This window comes from Symphalangus syndactylus, chromosome 12 (assembly GCF_028878055.3).
Source record: "Symphalangus syndactylus isolate Jambi chromosome 12, NHGRI_mSymSyn1-v2.1_pri, whole genome shotgun sequence".
NCBI classification, from domain to species: Eukaryota; Metazoa; Chordata; class Mammalia; order Primates; family Hylobatidae; genus Symphalangus; species Symphalangus syndactylus.
The window spans coordinates 130,891,507-130,911,204 of record NC_072441.2 but is presented as its reverse complement, the minus strand read 5'-3'; the positions used below and the strand labels follow the sequence as shown (position 1 = coordinate 130,911,204).

At 41.8% G+C, this 19,698-nt stretch overlaps 1 protein-coding gene across 12 annotated transcripts in view; it reads right to left on the bottom strand.

The window, feature by feature from the left end:
* Window positions 1–19,698, bottom strand: part of CYP4X1 (cytochrome P450 family 4 subfamily X member 1) — a 101,770-nt gene that overhangs the window by 19,880 nt on the left and 62,192 nt on the right. For 11 of the 12 annotated variants that reach the window (XM_063627501.1, XM_063627503.1, XM_063627502.1 and 8 more), the window contains 3 exons: window positions 3,755–3,896; window positions 2,525–2,569; window positions 648–775 (listed from right to left, as the gene is read on the bottom strand). In XM_063627501.1, the coding sequence (XP_063483571.1) occupies window positions 648–775; window positions 2,525–2,569; window positions 3,755–3,896 (315 nt within the window). Of the gene's footprint in view, window positions 1–647; window positions 776–2,524; window positions 2,570–3,754; window positions 3,897–11,384; window positions 12,679–19,698 lie in introns of those variants that run through there. The other variant, XM_055254641.2, reaches the window with a different exon arrangement.

Sequence of the window (19,698 nt, the reverse complement as noted above, 5' to 3'; positions counted from 1 at the left end):
TCTGCCATCTTGACTTCCAATTAACTCTAGTTCCAGGAATGCTCTGAGATTTCCAGTTTATCTATTATTCCTTGTGTAAGAGCATGTACTTACCATAAATCTTGCCCTTAGGGCAAGTTCTTACTATTAATAATTTCCTCTGAAGCATGTATGCCCCTCCCCATGGTCTATAATTCCTGGGTCTGGAGGGTAATGGCACAGGGATCCACCATCTTGTCTCACCACTGTGTGAAACAGCCATGGTTTTTGTTTGAAAGCCTCTATTGAATGTTTCTTTTTAAGAAACTGTCAGCCTTTTTCTTCAGCCTCTCAGTTTCCTCAGACTTTGGGGTAGGTTTGTACAGACCTGCCCTCCATGAAACACATCTATAGCACTTACTATCTAACTATCACCATTTGGTACTTGGTTTGCTGCCATAAAATCTCAAAATATATCTAAGACAGAGGACCAGATCTTTTTATTAATATTATCACTCAAAGAACATAACAAATTTTTTACAGACACCTACTGTTCAATAAGTACTTGTACATTGGTTAAATTTTTAGAAACTGATTTTTTATTTTCATGGCCCACAAAACATATACCTAATACTGTCCATTGCTGGGAGCATTTTGCAATGCACAGAGCACTTTCCCCCTTCACTTACCAGCATCATTTTCACAGAATGAGCCATCACCTCGATGTATGCTTTCAGGATGTTAAAATGGAATCCAGGAGTTAGTAGGCGACGATGCTGGAACCACTTGGGTCCGTCTAGAGCCGCCAGTCCTTTTCCTTGAGAAATAAAAGGCAGAAAACCTTATGCCATTTAATTAGATGAGATGAAGGATAGATGAGGAACACAGGCAGCGTGGAGTAACCGTGACCCACAGGCAGTCATGAAATAGTGGAATATCAAAGCAGTACTCGTATTAATGTACGATGCAATTTAATAGATGAAGGTGAATTTAGAAGCTTACCTCTGGGATGGATGTATTTAATATTGTGAGAAAGAGTTTCAAAGTCTAATAAATTTCAAAGCCTTATAAGATGAGCACGCTAATCCTGAAATCACCAGTTACTACCTACGTAGTATCTGAATAAGTGACTCAAACCTTCCTGAGGTTTAGTTTTCTCAATAATGAACTATGATACTAAATACCTTTTTCCCTGTGTTGCTGTGGAGGTTAACTGAAAGTGAATACATAAGGCAGCCAACCTACTCCCTAGCTCACGCTAGTAACAGAGCAAGTGAATTCCTTTCCACTCCAAACCAATCCATAAACTATATGATGAACACAAATTCACAAGGAAATAGACAAGAGTGTCCACTCTGTCCCCTGGTATTTCCTCCTTGAGCCCAGGTCTATGAATGATACTATGTGGAAATACTTATCAAGGCTAATGCTTCACAATCCTCTATTGCCAGGCTGGTCATTAGGATTTGGCTGTAAAAGGACTTTAAAGTGTATTAATACATAATTGATACCATTTATTGAATGCTTACAACATTCCAGGCTCATGACGCATGATCTGTCACTCATACAATGGTGGCCATTACATGTAGTGCTAAAAATATGTATTTCATTTAATCCTCATAACAGCCCAGCAACGTGACTCTCATCCTTATAGTTAAAGATGAGGAAACTGAGATAGGGAGAGATTAAATGACTTCCCCAAGATCATATTTAACTAGTCAGTGCAGGAGGGGACAAGATTCAAATTTAAGTGGTTCCTAATACAAGCCTATATTCTTTTCTTTCATTCACATCGTTTAACATAAATACCAATTATGTAATTAAAGAGCTTAGTTTATCTGCTGACGGAATATTGCCAAACTCTAGAGCAAAATTTTACTGATTTGCATGTGGAAATGAAGGAACTCCAAAAAGAAAGGAAAACATCCAAGAAAACAAGAGAGAAGGATAAAGAAAACAATAGGGATGCTGAGACTGCGGTTTGGGTAGCTTTTTTTTTTGTTGGGGGTTGCAGAGTTTTGCTCTGTCACCTAGACTGGAGTGCAGTGGCGCAATCGCAGCTCACTGCAACCTCCACCTCCTGGGTTCAAGCGATTCTCATGTCTCAGCCTCCCGAGTAGTGGACCTACAGGCATATGCCACCACGCCTGGCTAATTTTTGTAGTTTTAGTAGAGAAGGGATTTCACCATGTTGGCCCGGCTGGTCTTGAAATCCTGACCTCAAGTGATCCTCCCACCTCAGCCTCCCAAAGTGCTGGGATTACAGGCATGAGTCACTGTGCTCGGCTGAGGCTGCAGTTTTAAAGAGAGAGGGGACAGATTCACATATCTGCTGCCTTGAGAATAAGACTTCGTGGGACAGAAGTGGATGAAGAAGCTTTCTAGGAAGTGGTGTTGTGTTGACCTTAGAGCTCCCCTTCAATCTTTCCCCTAGAAAACTTTCAGTATAGCTTTACCTTACACTCTTTATGCTTTGAATTCAGATTTCAGTTCCTTTGGCATGCTGTACTATGGAAAGGGGACTTTGAATGAGAGTGGGTTATACCTCTCATTTGCACATACATACCAAGAAGTGGAGGTGAGAATTTCTGCAGGTACTGGGACTTGGGATCTGCAGAGTCAAACAGAGCAAACAAAAGACATCATTAGAGGGAGCATTCGTTATCAGTTCAAGTTGGTGACGGTTTTCTGCATTTCTGCACCAACCAAAAAAGTGAGCAAAAGAGAGCCCAGGGTTTACTTCCTGCTGCCTTTGGCAGCCTGGGGAAAGACTTGTGTGAGTCTTGGCTCAGTTTCAGAGAACAGCAAGCCCTACGAGGCAGACAAGTACAGAAACCCTGATTCTTCCCTTGTTTACACTTCCTCCAACAGGAACAGAGTTTGCCTGAGGGTTGCAAAGTTTCCATAACCATAGTTGGGACAACATATATCCTTTACAGAAGGCAAATTAAGGATCAGAGCAGGGGCCAGTAGACACCAGGTACTGGGGTGTCAATGCCTCTTGGTGTTTTTGTGAACCCCAAAGTGGAGGTGTTCTACTGTTCTTGCCCTTAACAGGTGAACGTGAGACAAATCAGAGCAGGGGGACTGGAAACAAGGAGCTAGTCCAGGCAAGGCTCTTTGTTTTATTAGGTTTCATTAGGAGTGGTGGATACAACGCACAGGAAAGACTGGAATACAAAAACCTTCATTTGACAAAGTTGACAGGGCAAAAACTGGACATTTTAGTATTACGCTATGAAATAATCCACAATGAAAGCCTTAAAAAAGGATTGGGTGGGGAAGTAGATGACTCATACCTGAAAAGGGGACATAGTTGAGAAATATGTGGAGAGGAAAGCTAAAATTTGGATCACAATCAAGAGAGGTTTGATGGGTAAATTAATGATCTAGCATTCAGGCTTTCATACTGAACCAGCAGAGGTAGAGTTACTGCTGATTTCCCACCCTCTTGAGACTTATGCTCGAGACCAGGGGTAGGAGTGGGAAGTGTTGCTGGCACTGAAGTCAAAACCCACAGAGGCCAAGGGAAGCCTTGACTGGAAAGTCTGCTAATGCCAGCTAGGCTTCAGGTTCTACTGACCTCAACGTGCCCATGCAGACCTGAACAAGACCAGGGACTGGGGAGGATATGGGAATCCCCTTCAGTATTGGTAGGAAACCTGTTACCTCCCCATACTTGCTCCTGTGTCTCTTAAAGGCCCCAAACCAATCTTTGCTTTGGAATCTTGCCTATGGGTTTTATGCATTTCACTTCTAGGAGGAATAGGTCCCAGAGATTTCCCCCTCTTCTTACCTGTTCTGCTCAGAAGCGTCTTTGCATAGTCTGGGTCATAGATATAGAAAAATGCCTGAAAGGGACCAATCCAGAAAGGGAAGGCACGAGGGTATTTTTCAATAATTTCCTCAAGCTCCTCCATGTTATCATCCTGAATAAACTGCAGGGAAAAAAGTAAAAGTAATTAGCCAGCCAAGCTGGACCTGTCCCCTCTTATAGACATGAGCTGAATTCAGGGCCTGATAAGGTCACACAAGCAGAGGAGCCTGAGACTTTTCTGGAAGTGACATAACGTGCTTTCTTTGGGACTTCTAAGCTTGGGGGATAATTCTCTAAACAAAGTTAGTGTATTTATCTTCTCAATATTAATATATCCTGTACCCCCAGACCAAGTCACTGTTGAAAGACATTCACTGTGAACTCTTGTCCCAATAGAGGGTGAGCTGAGTCACACTCTCTGTCTCACTTGCCAACATCACACATTCAGATTGGAGTGGGATCTGGAAGCTAAAAAGAAGTATTTCCTAAGTGGGAAACTAACAGTTACTAAATGGGGCATGACCCTACATCCAGCTCGCCATTTCTTCTCCCTGTTCCTCTCTCTAATTATGTATCAGTGATTATTTCTCATGACTTAGCAGTAAATGCTTCTCTCTAAAAAATTGCCAACTCTATCTATAAAGAAAATCCAAATTCTCCCCCCAACAACAGAAGGTCCATTTACACAGATGTGTGAATCTTAAAGCCAACTCAAATACAAAACTTTCAGCTTCCAACATTTACAAATGAGAGTGCAAATACTACCACCAGAGGGGTTTCTGCTTTTAGAAGCAGATGAGTAACGGCTCACTTAAATTGTTTCTCCAAATCACTGAAAACAAGATTCATTTACATTTGCTTCTTGTGTAAAGTGGAGGGCACCTGCATGTGTGTGTTTTGGTGTGCCCATCTACACACTTGAGCATGATGGTGGGAGTCCCCAGCTGCAAAGTAATCTTAAGGCTGCCAGATTTTTCCTCATGTGACCAATCACACGGTATCTGCTGCAGGACTGTTTGTTCTCATCCTCTGGAGAGATGGACAACTCTGGCTCCCATTTTTCTCTGTTATCATTTAGCAATTTTAACCCATAAAGTGTTCTCTGGATAGTTCGAGGCCACTGAAAGGTGGAGACTCTTGAAATCTGGTTTCTAAAATACTGCACTTTTTTGCTAATGTTCCCATAATCAAGCCAGTGATAAGCGCCCACTGGCTATCCAGAGTAGTGGTTTTCAACAATGTGAATATTTTTTCATTTATTCATATACAAACAATAAACACACAAGTATTTGAGTGTCTATCACATGTACCAGGTGGTAGAGATACAGAGAAATATAAGAAAGACAAGGCCTTTGCCCTCATGAATATTATAAACTAATATGACAATTGTTTGTTTAGGTAAAAAATTTTCATAAACACCCCAGCCACATGAAAGTATTTCACTATACTTTTTGTAACTCCTGACTGGATAAAAAGGACAGAAAACTATTGTGAATCCTGTACTATATTTAATTTATATTTCTTCATCCCCAGAGAAGCATCTAAATACACTTGAAAATGGGTACTACATATATTTAGTAAACATTGTTCAGAAATGTTCAGAAAATGCATAGTGCCCCCAAATAGCAACAGCTAACATTTATCAAGCACTGCTATGAAGTAGGTGCTGCTAAATGCTTTCCATGTTCTACGTTATTTAATATTTACATCAAGAACCCTATGAAGTATATGGAACCAAAAAAGAGCCCGCATCGCCAAGTCAATCCTAAGCCAAAAGAACAAAGCTGGAGGCATCACGCTACCTGACTTTAAACTATACTACAAGGCTACAGTAACCAAAACAGCATGGTACTGGTACCACAACAGAGACATAGATCAATGGAACAGAACACAGCCCTCAGAAATGATGCCGCATAGCTACAACTATCTGATCTTTGACAAACCTGACAAAAACAAGAAATGGGGAAAGGATTCCCTATTTAATAAATGGTGCTGGGAAAACTGGCTAGCCATATGTAGAAAGCTGCAACTGGATCCCTTCCTTACACCTTATACAAAAATTAATTCAAGATGGATTAAAGACTTATATGTTAGACCTAAAACCATTAAAACCATACAAGAAAACCTAGGCAATACCATTCAGGACATAGGCATGGGCAAGGACTTCATGTCTAAAACACCAAAAGCAATGGCAACAAAAGCCAAAATCGACAAATGGGATCTCATTAAACTAAAGAGCTTCTGCACAGCAAAAGAAACTATCATCAGAGTGAACAGGCAACCTACACAATGGGAGAAAATTTTTGCAACCTACTCATCTGACAAAGGGCTAATATCCAGAATCTACAATGAACTCAAACAAATTTACAAGAAAAAAACAAACAACCCCATCAAAAAGTGGGCAGAGGACATGAACAGACACTTCTCAAAAGAAGACATTTATGCAGCCAAAAAACACATGAAGAAATGCTCCTCATCACTGGCCATCAGAGAAATGCAAATCAAAACCACAGTGAGATACCATCTCACACCAGTTAGAATGGCCATCATTAAAAAATCAGGAAACAACAGGTGCTGGAGAGGATGTGGAGAAATAGGAACACTTTTACACTGTTGGTGGGACTGTAAACTAGTTCAACCATTGTGGAAGTCAGTGTAGCGATTCCTCAGGGATCTAGAACTAGAAATACCATTTGACCCAGCCATCACATTACTGGGTATATACCCAAAGGACTATAAATCATGCTGCTATAAAGACACATGCACACGTATGTTTATTGCGGCACTATTCACAATAGCAAAGAGTTGGAACCAACCCAAATGTCCAACAACGATAGACTGGATTAAGAAAATGTGGCACATATACACCATGGAATACTATGCAGCCATAAAAAATGATGAGTTCGTGTCCTTTGTAGGGACATGGATGAAACTGGAAAACATCATTCTCAGTAAACTATCGCAAGAACAAAAAACCAAACACCGCATGTTCTCACTCATAGGTGGGAATTGAACAATGAGAACTCATGGACACAGGAAGGGGAACATCACATTCCGGGGACTGTTGTGGGGTGGGGGGAGGGGGGAGGGACAGCATTAGGAGATACACCTAATGCTAAATGACGAGTTAATGGGTGCAGGAAATCAACATGGCACATGGATACATATGTAACAAACCTGCACATTGTGCACATGTACCCTAAAACCCTAAAGTATAAAAAAAAAAAAAAGAACCCTATGAAGTAGATATAATTACAATCCCTATTTTAGAGATGAGGAAATTGAGCCCTACAGACTAGGTTAAATAATGATCTGCCCAAGTGTGTACAGCTGGCAACCAGTAATGAGAATTCAAACTCCAGTTTAACTCTGGAGCCCAAGTGCTTTATACTACTTAGCTACATAGATGTTCTCTGCAATACATCCAAGTACACACGCAGACACACACACACTTGCATATGTACATCCTAGGTCCCATATGTTGGCTACTGAATAAATGTCAAACCACCTGGCCTATTCTATGTAGTAAATCGATCTTTGAATAAATAAATTTTCTTAGCACCTAATATATTTATGCATCCAACAAAGGATTTATTGAGCACCTATTACGCACCAGCAACTGTACCATGCACTAGGTTTATAGTGGCAAACAAAGACCCTACCTCTCACAGATTTTATACTGTAGTTAGTGGTGGATAATAAACGAACAAGCAAAAGCGTATACACTATAGTGTCAGAGAGTGATAAGGGCCAAGATAATAATAAGAGGGTTGGAGATAGAGAGTACTAGAGGTCCTATTTTAGTCTGAATGGTCAGGGCAAGCCTCTTTTCGGAGGTAACATTTGTTCAGAGGCCTGAATAATTTGCAGGGAGAGCAGTATAACCACAGACGTGCATGTTCAAAGCTCCAAGGGAGAAATATCCTTGGCATGTTTGAAGAATAGTAGAAGACCTGTATTACTAAGAGTAAGGAATGAAATTTCTCATCTTGTAGGGAATTTTCCCTATACACACTTTATCCTTCTGTAACCTTATGACTGTACTTAAAATGTTACTGTCTTTAGATAGAAGGAATAAGTTCCAGTGTTCAATAGCACTGTTAACAATAATTTACTGCATATTTCTGAAGAGCCTGAAGATTTGAAATGTTCCAAACACAAATAAATAATAAATGTTAGAAGTGATGAATACCCTAAACACCCTGATTTGATCACTGCACATTGTATGCATGTATCAAAATATCACAGGTACTTCATAAATATGTACAGTTATTATGTAGCAATAAAATGTTACTGCCTATGTAAAAGTCTCACCTTTTGAGCCTTAGATGCTAGATTTCCTTGTGACTTCCTGCATGGTGAATCACCAAAAGGACCCTGGTCTGAGTAAATGGGGAGGGTTGGTAATATTAGACAGTTTGACATGTCCGTCATCTCTAATCTGCAAAATTCTGACAGAAACCTCTCAAAAACAGAAAAAAAAAACTTAGTGACAGTCAAGAGGGAATATGGACTCTAAAACACTATGAATGCAATAAATAGTCTGAAATGAAATTAAAAAGAACAAAACAGAAATTAACAAAAGAAATGTAAAATGTATACTTTGAAAAATACAAAAACATCATTAAAAAAATTAAAGAAAGCTGGGAGTGGTGGCTCACACCTGTAATCCCAGCACTTTGGGAGGCTGAGGCGGGTGGATCACGAGGTCAGGAGTTCGAGACCAGCCTGGCCAATATGGTGAAACCCTGTCTCTACTAAAAATACAAAAATTAGCTGGTGTGGTAGCGTGTGCCTGTAGTCCCAGCTGCTCAGGAGGCTGAGGCAGGAGAATTGCTTGAACCCGGGAGGTGGAAGTTGCAGTGAGCCGAGATTGCGTCACTGCACTCCGGCCTGGGCGACAGAGGACTCTGTCTCAAAAAAAAAAAAAATTAAAGACAACCTAACTAAATGGAAAGGCTTCCTGTGTTCATGCATCAGAAGATCTAACATTCTTAAGATGGCAGTAACCCCCAAACTGATCTACAGATTCAATGCAATCCCTAGCAGAACCCTAGCTGGTTTCCTTGTAGAAATTGATAGGCTGAGTCTAAAATTTGTATAGAAACTCAAGGATTCCAAATAGCCAAAATAATCTTGGAAAATAACAAAGTGGGGGGGACTCATACTTCCTGATTTCAAAGCTTACTACAAAGCAACAGTAAGGCAGTGTGGTACTAGCATAAGGATAGACATATAATTTATTTATTTATAATTTTTAATTTTTGTGGATACATAGTAGGTTTATATATTTATGGAGTAAATGAGATGTTTTTGATACAGGCATGCAATGTGAAATAGGCACATCATGAAGAATGGGATACCCATCCCCTCAAGCATTTATCCATTGAGTTGCAAACAATCCTATTACACTCATTATTTTAAAATGTACAGTTATTATTGACTATAGCCACCCTGCTGTGCTATCAAATAGTAGATGTTATTCATTCTTTCTATTTTTTTTTGTACCCATTAACCATCCCTACCTCCTCCCCCAGCTCCCCTCTACCCTTCCCAGCCTTTGGTAACCATCCTTCCACTCTCTCTGTCCATGAGTTAGGACAGACATATAGCTCAATGGATTAGAACTGAAGATTCAGAAAGAGACCTTGACATTTATGGTCAATTGATTTTTGACAAGGATGCCAAAATAATTCAACGGAAACAACAGACGACATAGTATCCATGCGACAGTAGAGATACATAACACAGGATAGCATCAATAGGGAGTCCTAGAACAATATCTGCATACCAAGCTTAAAGAACAACCAGTCTAGACTGGAACAGGAGGAGAGGTCTGTGGCAAAAATATCTCCAGAAAAACGAACAATTATTTAGGGTGTTTGCATATTTGGAAATATTATTTAGATGTGTTTGACAGATCTATTAGAGCATTTGGAAAAAAATAGTGACAGATATTGAAAAATGAAGCACATTAGAAAAGGAAGAAGTTGATACTGTGGGGGTGGGGAAAAGTTCTATGAGAAAAGAAATAAAATGAAAGAGGACCATTTAGATCAGCAGTAAATAACATTCGCATAATAAAAATAATATAAATAGAAGTTTTTCTATTTAACTAAAAAATACAATATTGTTACTGGGACAGTGGAAGATGAAGTGTAAGTGATTGCCTGTCATAAAGAAGTTCATAGGTGGATGTTGTCTTAGTACATTTGTGTTGCTGTAAAGGAATACCTGAGGCTGGGTCATTCACAAAGAGGATTATTTGGATTACAATTCTGCAGGCTGTACAGGAAGCATGGTATTGGCATCTGCATCTGAGGAGGACCTCAGACTGCTTCCACTCATAGTGGAAGTGAACAGGAGCAGCTGTGTGCAGAGATCACATGGTGAGAGACAGGAAGAGAGAGGGGAGGAGGTGGCAGGCTCTTTTCAACAATCAGTTCTGGGGGGTGAAGAGGGACTAACAGAGTGAGAACTTATGAAGGAGACAGCTGCACCAAGACATTCATGAGGGATCCATCCCAATGACCCAAAGATCTCACATCAGATCCCACCTCCAACACTGGGAATCAAATTTCAACATGAGGCTTGCTGGGGACAAACAAACCATATCTAAACCACAGCAGATGTCTAAACTTACTAAATTAATAGATGCAATATAATAATATTATTTTACAAGTAAGGATTTAAATACCAGAAGAAACCGATAAAAGGGTTGAAAGTGGTTGCTTTAGATAAGAAAGACTAGAAAATGGAGAAACCTCACACCACCCAACCATCCTTTAAGACTCTGCTCAGCCCTTCACAGACTTTCCTTCCTTCTCTAGGCAGAGATGTATAGTTTCCTCCGACAGATATTCCTTTGTCTCTAGGCCTCTAGTAAAGCATCCATTGCCTTAAATTTTCATTTTCTCTCTGTGGCCTAAGTCTGCACCTGACTTGGGAGGTGCAGGGGAGGGACTTAGCTTCTCTTTGTAATCTTAGTACCTATCACACAATTGCCACTCAGAGTCGGTTGAATGAATAAAAACCTTAATCAGGGGTGGGAGTGGATTTAAAAAACGGGAGAGACCAAAAGCTAACAGTCTCCCTTTACAAATTTCCATCAATCAGTATTTCTCGAGTGGCTGGCTGGGGCTGCTCCCCACTTCACAAGAATCTTAGGAAAAGAAAATTTTCTCCTGTTAAAATGGACTAAGGGTGCCAACGATTGGGATAGATTTTGCATATTTTCTGCAGTTAATAAGTTATTTAGTATAACATGCTATTTTTAAAGCAACACATGTGGAAGGCTTGGTGAAGCAATGAGAGACAGACTTAAGTTACACCTCGCTTTCTTTTTCCATATTCAGGTTCTTTAAATAGCTCTCTCCCAGCCCCCAAAGCTTCCTCTTTAGTGACCTTTCCCTGTGGGGCTGAGGGAAAGCAAGTCTCCAAAGCAAGGACAAATGATGCTGAGAGCCACAGGCCGGGCTGGAAAAGCCAGTGCAAGCCGGAGGGTCCCCAGGGATGGAAGAAAGCAGCCGTCTCTCTGCCGGCGGGGCTCCTCTGCCGCATCCTCCTCCGCCGCTCCCTCCTCCCCTCCTCCCTCCTCCCTCCCATCTACCTTCTGGTGCCCAAGGAACCAGTGGGTGGGGGGCGTTGGGAAGGGGCGCAGGTCCCGCAGCAGCCGCTGCCTCCGCAGGAACAGCTTAATGGCCTGCAGCAGCCCCAGGGCCAAGCAGAACACGAACGCCAGGTAAAACGGCCGCGCCCAGCGCGTCTCCAGCCAGGAGAATTCCATGGCTCTGCGCAGCGCCGAACGCCGGCGGTTTCCGGGAGCGCGGGAGAGGGTGGGGCTTTCTCCCGCCCGGAGCTGGCGTAGGGTCGAGCAGCCCACCGCCTCTCTGGGCCCTCGCGAAGCTTCTGACTCGCGGGAAGGAGGAAAGGCAGTGGGAGGGGCAGCTCAAGCCTGGGGAGACGAGGCAGGCGCGCGTGCGGGATTTCTAGCCGGTTACCAAAGCGCGCACGCTTCGTTCGGCCCAACTGCTTTTGCGCTCCTGGAGCGTCCTCTTTTAAGTCCAAGTTTTCAGTCACGGGATCTGAATTTATATTGTAAAATAATGCTAAAGCTGAGGTCATTGTTTTTCTTCCTTATCACAAATTAATAAATGGCTATGCAAGAGATTTTCTTTTCCATTCTGGCATTCTACCAAAATTCCCAGGTGGCAGAGGTAGGGGGAGGTGTACGATCATTATTCCTTTATCCTGTGGCCTGCCTAGTGGTGTTCCGGTAAATGGTTTACAACTGATTCCCACCCTGATTCCCAGCGTGTACCATGAGCTAGTTCAAGCTGCTGATACGAGGGCACTGAACACTGAACGGAGAAGATATGCACAGTAGCGTACCATTATATAGTAATTCCACTATACAGGTACAGTCAGGGCCTGCTACATAATTTATGAATCTCAGTGCAAAATGAAAACGTGGGATAAAAACTTAATTAACAATTCTAAGATGACAGAGCATTAAACCGAGCATATGCCCTTGTGGGTTCAGAGCCTCGTGTGGCTGCTCGGGTCTCATGCCCATGAAGGGCTGACTCTAGATGCCAGAGACATAAACTCCAGTACAGATAACAGAAAAATGTAGTAAAAATAATTTGAAAGTGATGGTTTTAGTATTTGTAACGTATCAGGTGGTGAACTAGGATCTAACAGGGCTGATTTCCCAAGCTGCTGTCTCCCCCTACCTCCCTGTCCCAGCAATCTTTATAGGCATTGCCCACATTTCATTCATTTATTCATTCATTTATTCATTGATTTAGGCTAAGATAGGCATATGTTGATTGACAGCTCTGAACAATAAACCCAATTTCTGCTACAATTCCCTGTTCTCCTTATCACTGTCCCCCCTCCACGTTCCCCCGCCCCGCCCCCCACCCCCAATTCCTTAAGCCTACGCTCCACTCTCTGGAGCCAGATTTTATTTGGCGGGCAAGTGATTAAGACAGGCTCCAGGGGGCCGGGCACGGTGGCTCACGCCTGTAATCCCAGCACTTTGGGAGGCCGAGGCGGGCGGATCACAAGATCAAGGGATCGAGACCATCCTGGCTAACATGGTGAAACCCCGTCTCTACTAAAAATACAAAAAAATTAGCCGGGCGTGGTGGCGGGCGCCTGTAGTCCCAGCTACTCAGGAGGCTGAGGCAGGAGAATGGCGTGAACCTGGGAGGTAGAGGTTGCAGTGAGCCGAGATCATGCCACTGCACTCCAGCCTGGACGATAGAGCAAGACTCCGTCTCAAAAAAAAAAACAAAAAAAAAAACAGGAGCTGGGCGTGGTGGCTTGTGATTATTATGCATTGCATGCCGTGTGTCAAAACATCTCATGTACCCCATAAATATATACACGTACTATGTGGCCAGAGGCTCACGCCTGTAATCCCAGCACTTTGGGAGGCCGAGGCAGGTGGATCTCGAGGTCAGGAGATCGAGACCATCCTGGCTAACATGGTGAAACCCCAACTCTACTAAAAATACAAAAAATCAACCGGGCGTGGTGGTGGGCCCCTGTAGTCCCAGCTACTTGGCAGGCTGAGACAGGAGAATGGCGTGAACCTGGGAGGTGGAGCTTGTGGGGAGCCAAGATAGCGCCACTGCACTCCAGCCTGGGCAACAGAGCGAGACTCCATCTCAAAAAAAAAAAATTAAAAAAAAGAATTTAAAAAAATCCTGTACAGCTTCCTTCTGTATCTCTTTGCATATTCAGCTTATCTTCCTAATTAGGCTTTATTTTTTTTTTTTTTTTTTTTTTTTTTTTTTTTTTTTTTTTGAGACGGAGTCTTGCTCTTTCGCCCAGGCTGGAGTGCAGTGGCATAATCTCGGCTCACTGCAAGCTCCGCGTCCCGGGTTCACGCCATTCTCCTGCCTCAGCCTCTCCAAGTAGCTGGGACTACAGGCGCCCGCCACCATGCTCGGCTAATTTTTTGCATTTTTTAGTAGAGACGGGGTTTCACCGTGGTCTCGATCTCCTGACCTTGTGATCCGCCCGCCTCGGCCTCCCAAAGTGCTGGGATTACAAGCGTGAGCCACCGCGCCCGGCCTCCTAATTAGGCTTTAAAACACCATGATGGTTTAAACCTTTTTTTTTTAATGTCTTGAATTCTGACTGGAGCCCGTCTTTGAGCTGGGCACACAATAAATGTTTTATAAACATTTATTTCACTTGAACTAAGGAGACATACCAGGGGTCAGGGAGTTTTAAGAAACAGCAGGGTGAGAAATGTAGAGCAATGACCTACAAAGCAAGTGGACAATGAAGAAATGGAGATATCCCAGGTCAAGAATTTTGTCTATCAAGATAATAAGTAGAAGCTAGAGGGTGGGAAGGTAGATAAATAGAAGATGAGTAAAGTAAAATGATGGTTATTCTCAAGACAGGGAGCCTGTTGGTTGTTCCTCACAGAGGTGGCACTAATAGGAAGGATAGAAGATTCTGAGAGAGGGGCAGTAAGAGAGAAAACACGTGGCCAGGGAGGCTGAAGGGGATGAATGGGGCATTGAATAGAATGGATGAGCCAGAAGGGGTGAGGCACAGAAACTTCATAGATAGTCAGTCCCAGCATTTTTTTAGACAGTCTTGTTGTGTCACCCAGGCTGGAGTACAGTGGTGCTATCACAGTTTATTGAAGCCTCAACCTCTTGGGCTCAAGCGATCCTCCCACCTCAGCCTCCTGAGTAGTCCTAGATATTTTTATGAACACATCAAGGTTGGGAAGTGATCACTTCATTCTGTCCCTAATTAACACAGTAGTTTTGGTTTTGAAGGGGTTAAACTGGGAAGACAAGCACATAAGCATAAGAGAAAGAATGGGAGGAGGAAACAGGCAGATTGTATCTCTGATGCTGGATAACCTGAGTTGTTTTTAGAGAATCCTGAGGCATCTTCTGCCATGGCAGGGGCAGGGATTCAGAACAGCTGCTATGGTTATTGCTGGGGGCATTGACAAGCAAGCTGTTAAAAGACTTAGGAACCAGTAGAATTTACATAGTAAGTTCCATGCAAAAGGCCACTAGCACATGGTTCCATCATTTTCTCCAGTCAACATCCTAGAGGTAAGAGAATGGAAAGTTTCAGTAAGGAAGCATAGAACCAGTTTCTACTCTCACTGTGCTGCACTGTCCCCCTGCCAATGCTGGGAAATACCAGGATACAAAACTGTATCAAAGGTAGGCCAACACACAATCTGGTGGAGAGGACAGATAGATATGGAAAGCAGTGTTATGGTAAAACGGATTCATGCTACAACTGCACAGACCCATATGGGTTATCTGGATCTAGTCCTATCTTACAGATAAGGAAATGAAGTGCGAAAGAAAAACCAAAAAACAAAAAAGGCTACCCCTAACCTCCTTCTCTCCAGACTGAGAATACCAAGGTCACTTTTCCTTTCTCCATGTGACCTGTGGGCTATACCACCTGTGCTGGTCTTTCCGGTTCCTTTGAAGGATAAAGCAGTGGAGCCTTAAATGTATCCAACAGTGTTACTCTGTTTCATCTCCTCTGAAGGCTCATACTTCTGCACCCAGTTTTTAAAATGTTTGGTGGAGATGTGAGAACCTCCAGAGGAGATGGAAAAGAGGCAAGCAGAGAGGTGTGAAGGAAACCAGGATCATCCAGTGTGAGATACAAAGAGAGAGGCTGAGACACTTGAAATGAAAGATGAATGATGAGTTACAAAACAAAGATAAAGTTTAAAATGTGTTTATTGGAATTCATATCATGGAAGTCAGTTGTAAACTTGGGAAGAGATGTTGAAATGATAGGAACAGAAATCAAAATAAAGTGGATTGAGAAGAAATTAGGAGGGCAGTAAGGAACTGGAGAAGTGTCAACCGCTTTGAAGAGTTTGACTGTGAAAGGAAAGTTGGAATGTTTCTGGATGGGGATCTCAGGGATTTCAGAGTGAAAGAAGGGTAAGGTCTCTCCTCCACTCTCTATTTCCTACCCCAACCTCACCCCCAATTCCTAGTAAGTGAGGTTGGGATTCATAGTGCAGTCACTGGCCTTGAAGGTAGGAGGAAGAAAAGGTTGGGGCAGATGTAGAGTTTCACATTTTGTAGTACTTTAAACCACAACACAGTATAATACAAAATGCAAATCGTATAAAATCCCGTTAAAAATCTCCAGTCATAGACAGTTTTGAATACTACTAATATTATTTAATTTTACAATGTCAATATCCAGTATCTGTTTTCCTTATTAAATATAAATGGGCCAACTCAAAATTATTAAATTTAAGAGTACATTGAGGGCCAGGTGGGGTGGCTCACACCTGTAATCCCAGCACTTTGGGAGGCCGAGGTGGGCAGATCACCTGAGGTCAGGAGTTTGAGACCAGCCTGGCCAACTTGGCAAAACCCTATCTCTATTAAAAATACAAAAATTAGCCAGACATGGTGGTGGGTACCTGTAATCCCAGCTACTTGGGAGGCTGAGGCAGGAGAATTGCTTGAACCCGGGAGGCATAGATTGCAGTGAGCTGAGATCATGCCACTGCATTCCAGCCTGGGTGACAGAGCAAGACTCCATCTCAAAAAAAAAAAAAAAAAAAAAAGAGTATATTGAGGTCAACTAAAGTCATTTAAACTTCACCTTCCCTATCTGATGAAAGAGTTTATTTGCTTAACATCAAATTAAATAAATTGCTATTTGGGATAATAACTTAAACAACTTACTCAATAGTAAGTCAAATGCCTTAAGCAATTCTCATATTTGTCCAACTTGGGTGTATTTCAAAAATAATAATATTGTTTGAACATCACATAAGTAATGTAACCTATGATGTAACTGACACATCAGCTTCTGCCAAGTTAAACTCTTATCTGGAATAATAATAATATCAAATAACACTGAACTGTCACTATGTGCCAGGAATCTTACATACGCTATCTCTGTTGTCCCAAGTAGGCCTCACTATTTCCACTTTACAAATGAGCAAGTTGAAGCCTGAGAAATGAAATAACTTGACCTTGGTCACATGTGGCTCCCAAAGTCTGTCTTCTGTATCACATCGTGCCTCCAATGCATCCTAAGACCTCTCCCCTACCACTTTTTGACATTATGCAGACATACATAGTGAGTCATAAATTTGCCAACATTTATGGCAACCAGCAGCTCTTGGGGCTGCTTTGCCGATTGAGTAGCCATTCTTTATTCCTTTACCTTCCCAATAAACTTGCTTTCACTTTAAAAGCAAACAAACACCACCAACAACGAACTGAATGAAGCAGCCACAACAGCCTACCATTGAGAAGATGGTATGGTGACCTTTCCCCTAGAGTGAAGCTGAAAGCTGGTAACTACTTATTTATGTGCTGATACAGAAAAACAACAACAAAACGTAGGAAAAAAATGTTTAAATATATAGAAATAAGTTAAGTGGGAAGACTAAGCAAAGGACTTTATTTTTTGTTAGAGACAATGGGACTTTGGGCAAACTCACTCTTAGACTTACAATTTTTTAAAAACTCACTCCCAAGTACCAGGAAGTGGAAACTGTAAGAGCTTACCTAATATGTCACTTTTACATATGTTTTATCTTTCAGTCCTCCAGACCACTCTGTGAAATGCAGGGCAGTATAAGCCTCATTTCACAAATAAGGACAAATAAGCTAAAAAACCCTGGTCCCTGGATCAGTGGGCTCTTGGGAGCTGTTGCAAAGGGACTGGCATGTGTATTACTTCACATCCATGCCAGACCTTTTTTTTTTCAGGCTGTTTTTTTTTTTTTAATATCGATAGTTTTTTTTATTATTATACTTTAAGTTCTAGTGTACATGTGCACAATGTGCAGGTTTGTTACATATGTATACATGTGCCATGTTGGTTTGCTGTACCCATTAACTCGTCATTTACCTTAAGTATTTCTCCTAATACTATCCCTCCCCGCTCCCCTACCCCACTACAGGCCCCAGTGTGCGATGTTCCCCACCCTGTGTCCAAGTGTTCTCATTGTTCAATTCCCACCTATGAGTGAGAACATGCAGTGTTTGGTTTTCTGTCCTTGCGATAGTTTACTCAGAGTAATGGTTTCCAGCTTCACCCATGTCCCTACAAAGGACATGAACTCATCCTTTTCTATGGCTGCTTAGTACTCAATGGCATAAGTGTGCCACATTTTCTTAATCCAGTCTATCATTGATGGACATTTGGGTTGGTTCCAAGTCTTTGCTATTGTGAATAGTGCCACAATAAGCATACGTGTGCATGTGTTTTTATAGCAGCATGATTTATAATCCTTTAGGTATATACCCAGTAATGGGATGGCTGAGTCAAATGGTATTTCTAGTTCTAGATCCTTGAGGAATCACCACACTGACTTCCACAATGGTTGAACTAGTTTACAGTCCCACCAACAGTGTAAAAGTGTTCCTATTCCTCCACATCCTCTCCAGCACCTGTTGTTTCCTGACTTTTTAATGATCGCCATTCTAACTGGTGTGAGATGGTATCTCACTGTGGTTTTGATTTGCATTTCTCTGATGGACAGTGATGAGCATTTTTTCATGTGTCTTGGCAGCATAAATGTCTTCTTTTGAGAAGTGTCTGTTCATATCCTTCACCCACTTTTTGATGGGGTCGTTTGATTTTTTCTTGTACATTTATTTAAGTTCGTTGTAGATTCTGGATATTAGCCATTTGCCAGATGGGTAGATTGTAAATATTTTCTCCCATTCTGTAGGTTGCCTGTTCACTCCGATGGTAGTCTCTTTTGCCGTGCAGGAGCTCTTTAGTTTAATTAGATCCCATTTGTCAATTTTGGCTTTTGTTGCCTTTACTTTTGGTGTTTTAGTCATGAAGTCCTTGCCCATGCGTATGTCCTGAATGGTATTGCGTACGTTTTCTTCTAAGGTTTTTATGGTTTTAGGTCTAACATTTAAGTCTTTACTCCACCTTGAATTAATTTTTGTATAAAGTGTAAGGAAGAGATCCAGTTTCAGCTTTCTACAAGTGGCTAGCCAGTTTTCCCAGCACCATTTATTAAATAGGGAATCCTTTCCCCATTGCTTGTTTTTGTCAGGTTTGTCAAAGATCAGATGGTTGTAGATGTGTGGTATTATTTCTGAGGGCTCTGTTCTGTTCCATTGGTCTATATCCCTGTGTTGGTACCAGTACCATGCTATTTTGGTTACTGTAGCCTTGTAGTATAGTTTGAAGTCAGATAGTGTGATGCCTACAGCTTTGTTCCTTTGGCTTAGGATTGTCTTGGCATTGAGGGCTGTTTTTTGGTTCTATATGAACTTTAAAGTAGTTGTTTCTAATTCTGTGAAGAAAGTCATTGGTAGCTTGATGGGGATGGCATTGAATCTGTAAATTACCTTGGGCAGTATGGTTATTTTCACGATATTGATTCTTCCTACCCGTGAGCATGGAATGTTCTTCCATTTGTTTGTATCCTCTTTTATTTCATTGAGCAGTGGTTTGTAGTTCTCCTTGAAGAGGTCCTTCATGTGCCGTGTAAGTTGGATTTGTAGGTGTTTCATTCTCTTTGAAGCAATTGTGAATGGGAGTTCACTCATGATTTGGCTCTCTGTCTGTTTTTGGTGTATAAGAATGCTTGTGATTTTTGTACATTGATTTTGTATCCTGAGACTTTGCTGAAGTTGCCTATCAGCTTAAGGAGATTTTAGGCTGAGATGATGGGGTTTTCTAGATATACAATCATGTCATATGCAAACAGGGACAATCTGACTTCCTCTTTTCCTAACTGAAAACCCTTTATTTCTTTCTCCTGCCTGATTGCCCTGGCCAGAACTTCCAACACTATGTTGAATAGGAGTGGTGAGAGAGGGCATCCCTGTCTTGTGCCAGTTTTCAAAGGGAATGCTTCCAGTTTTTGCGCATTCAGTATGATGTTGGCTGTGGGTTTGTCATAG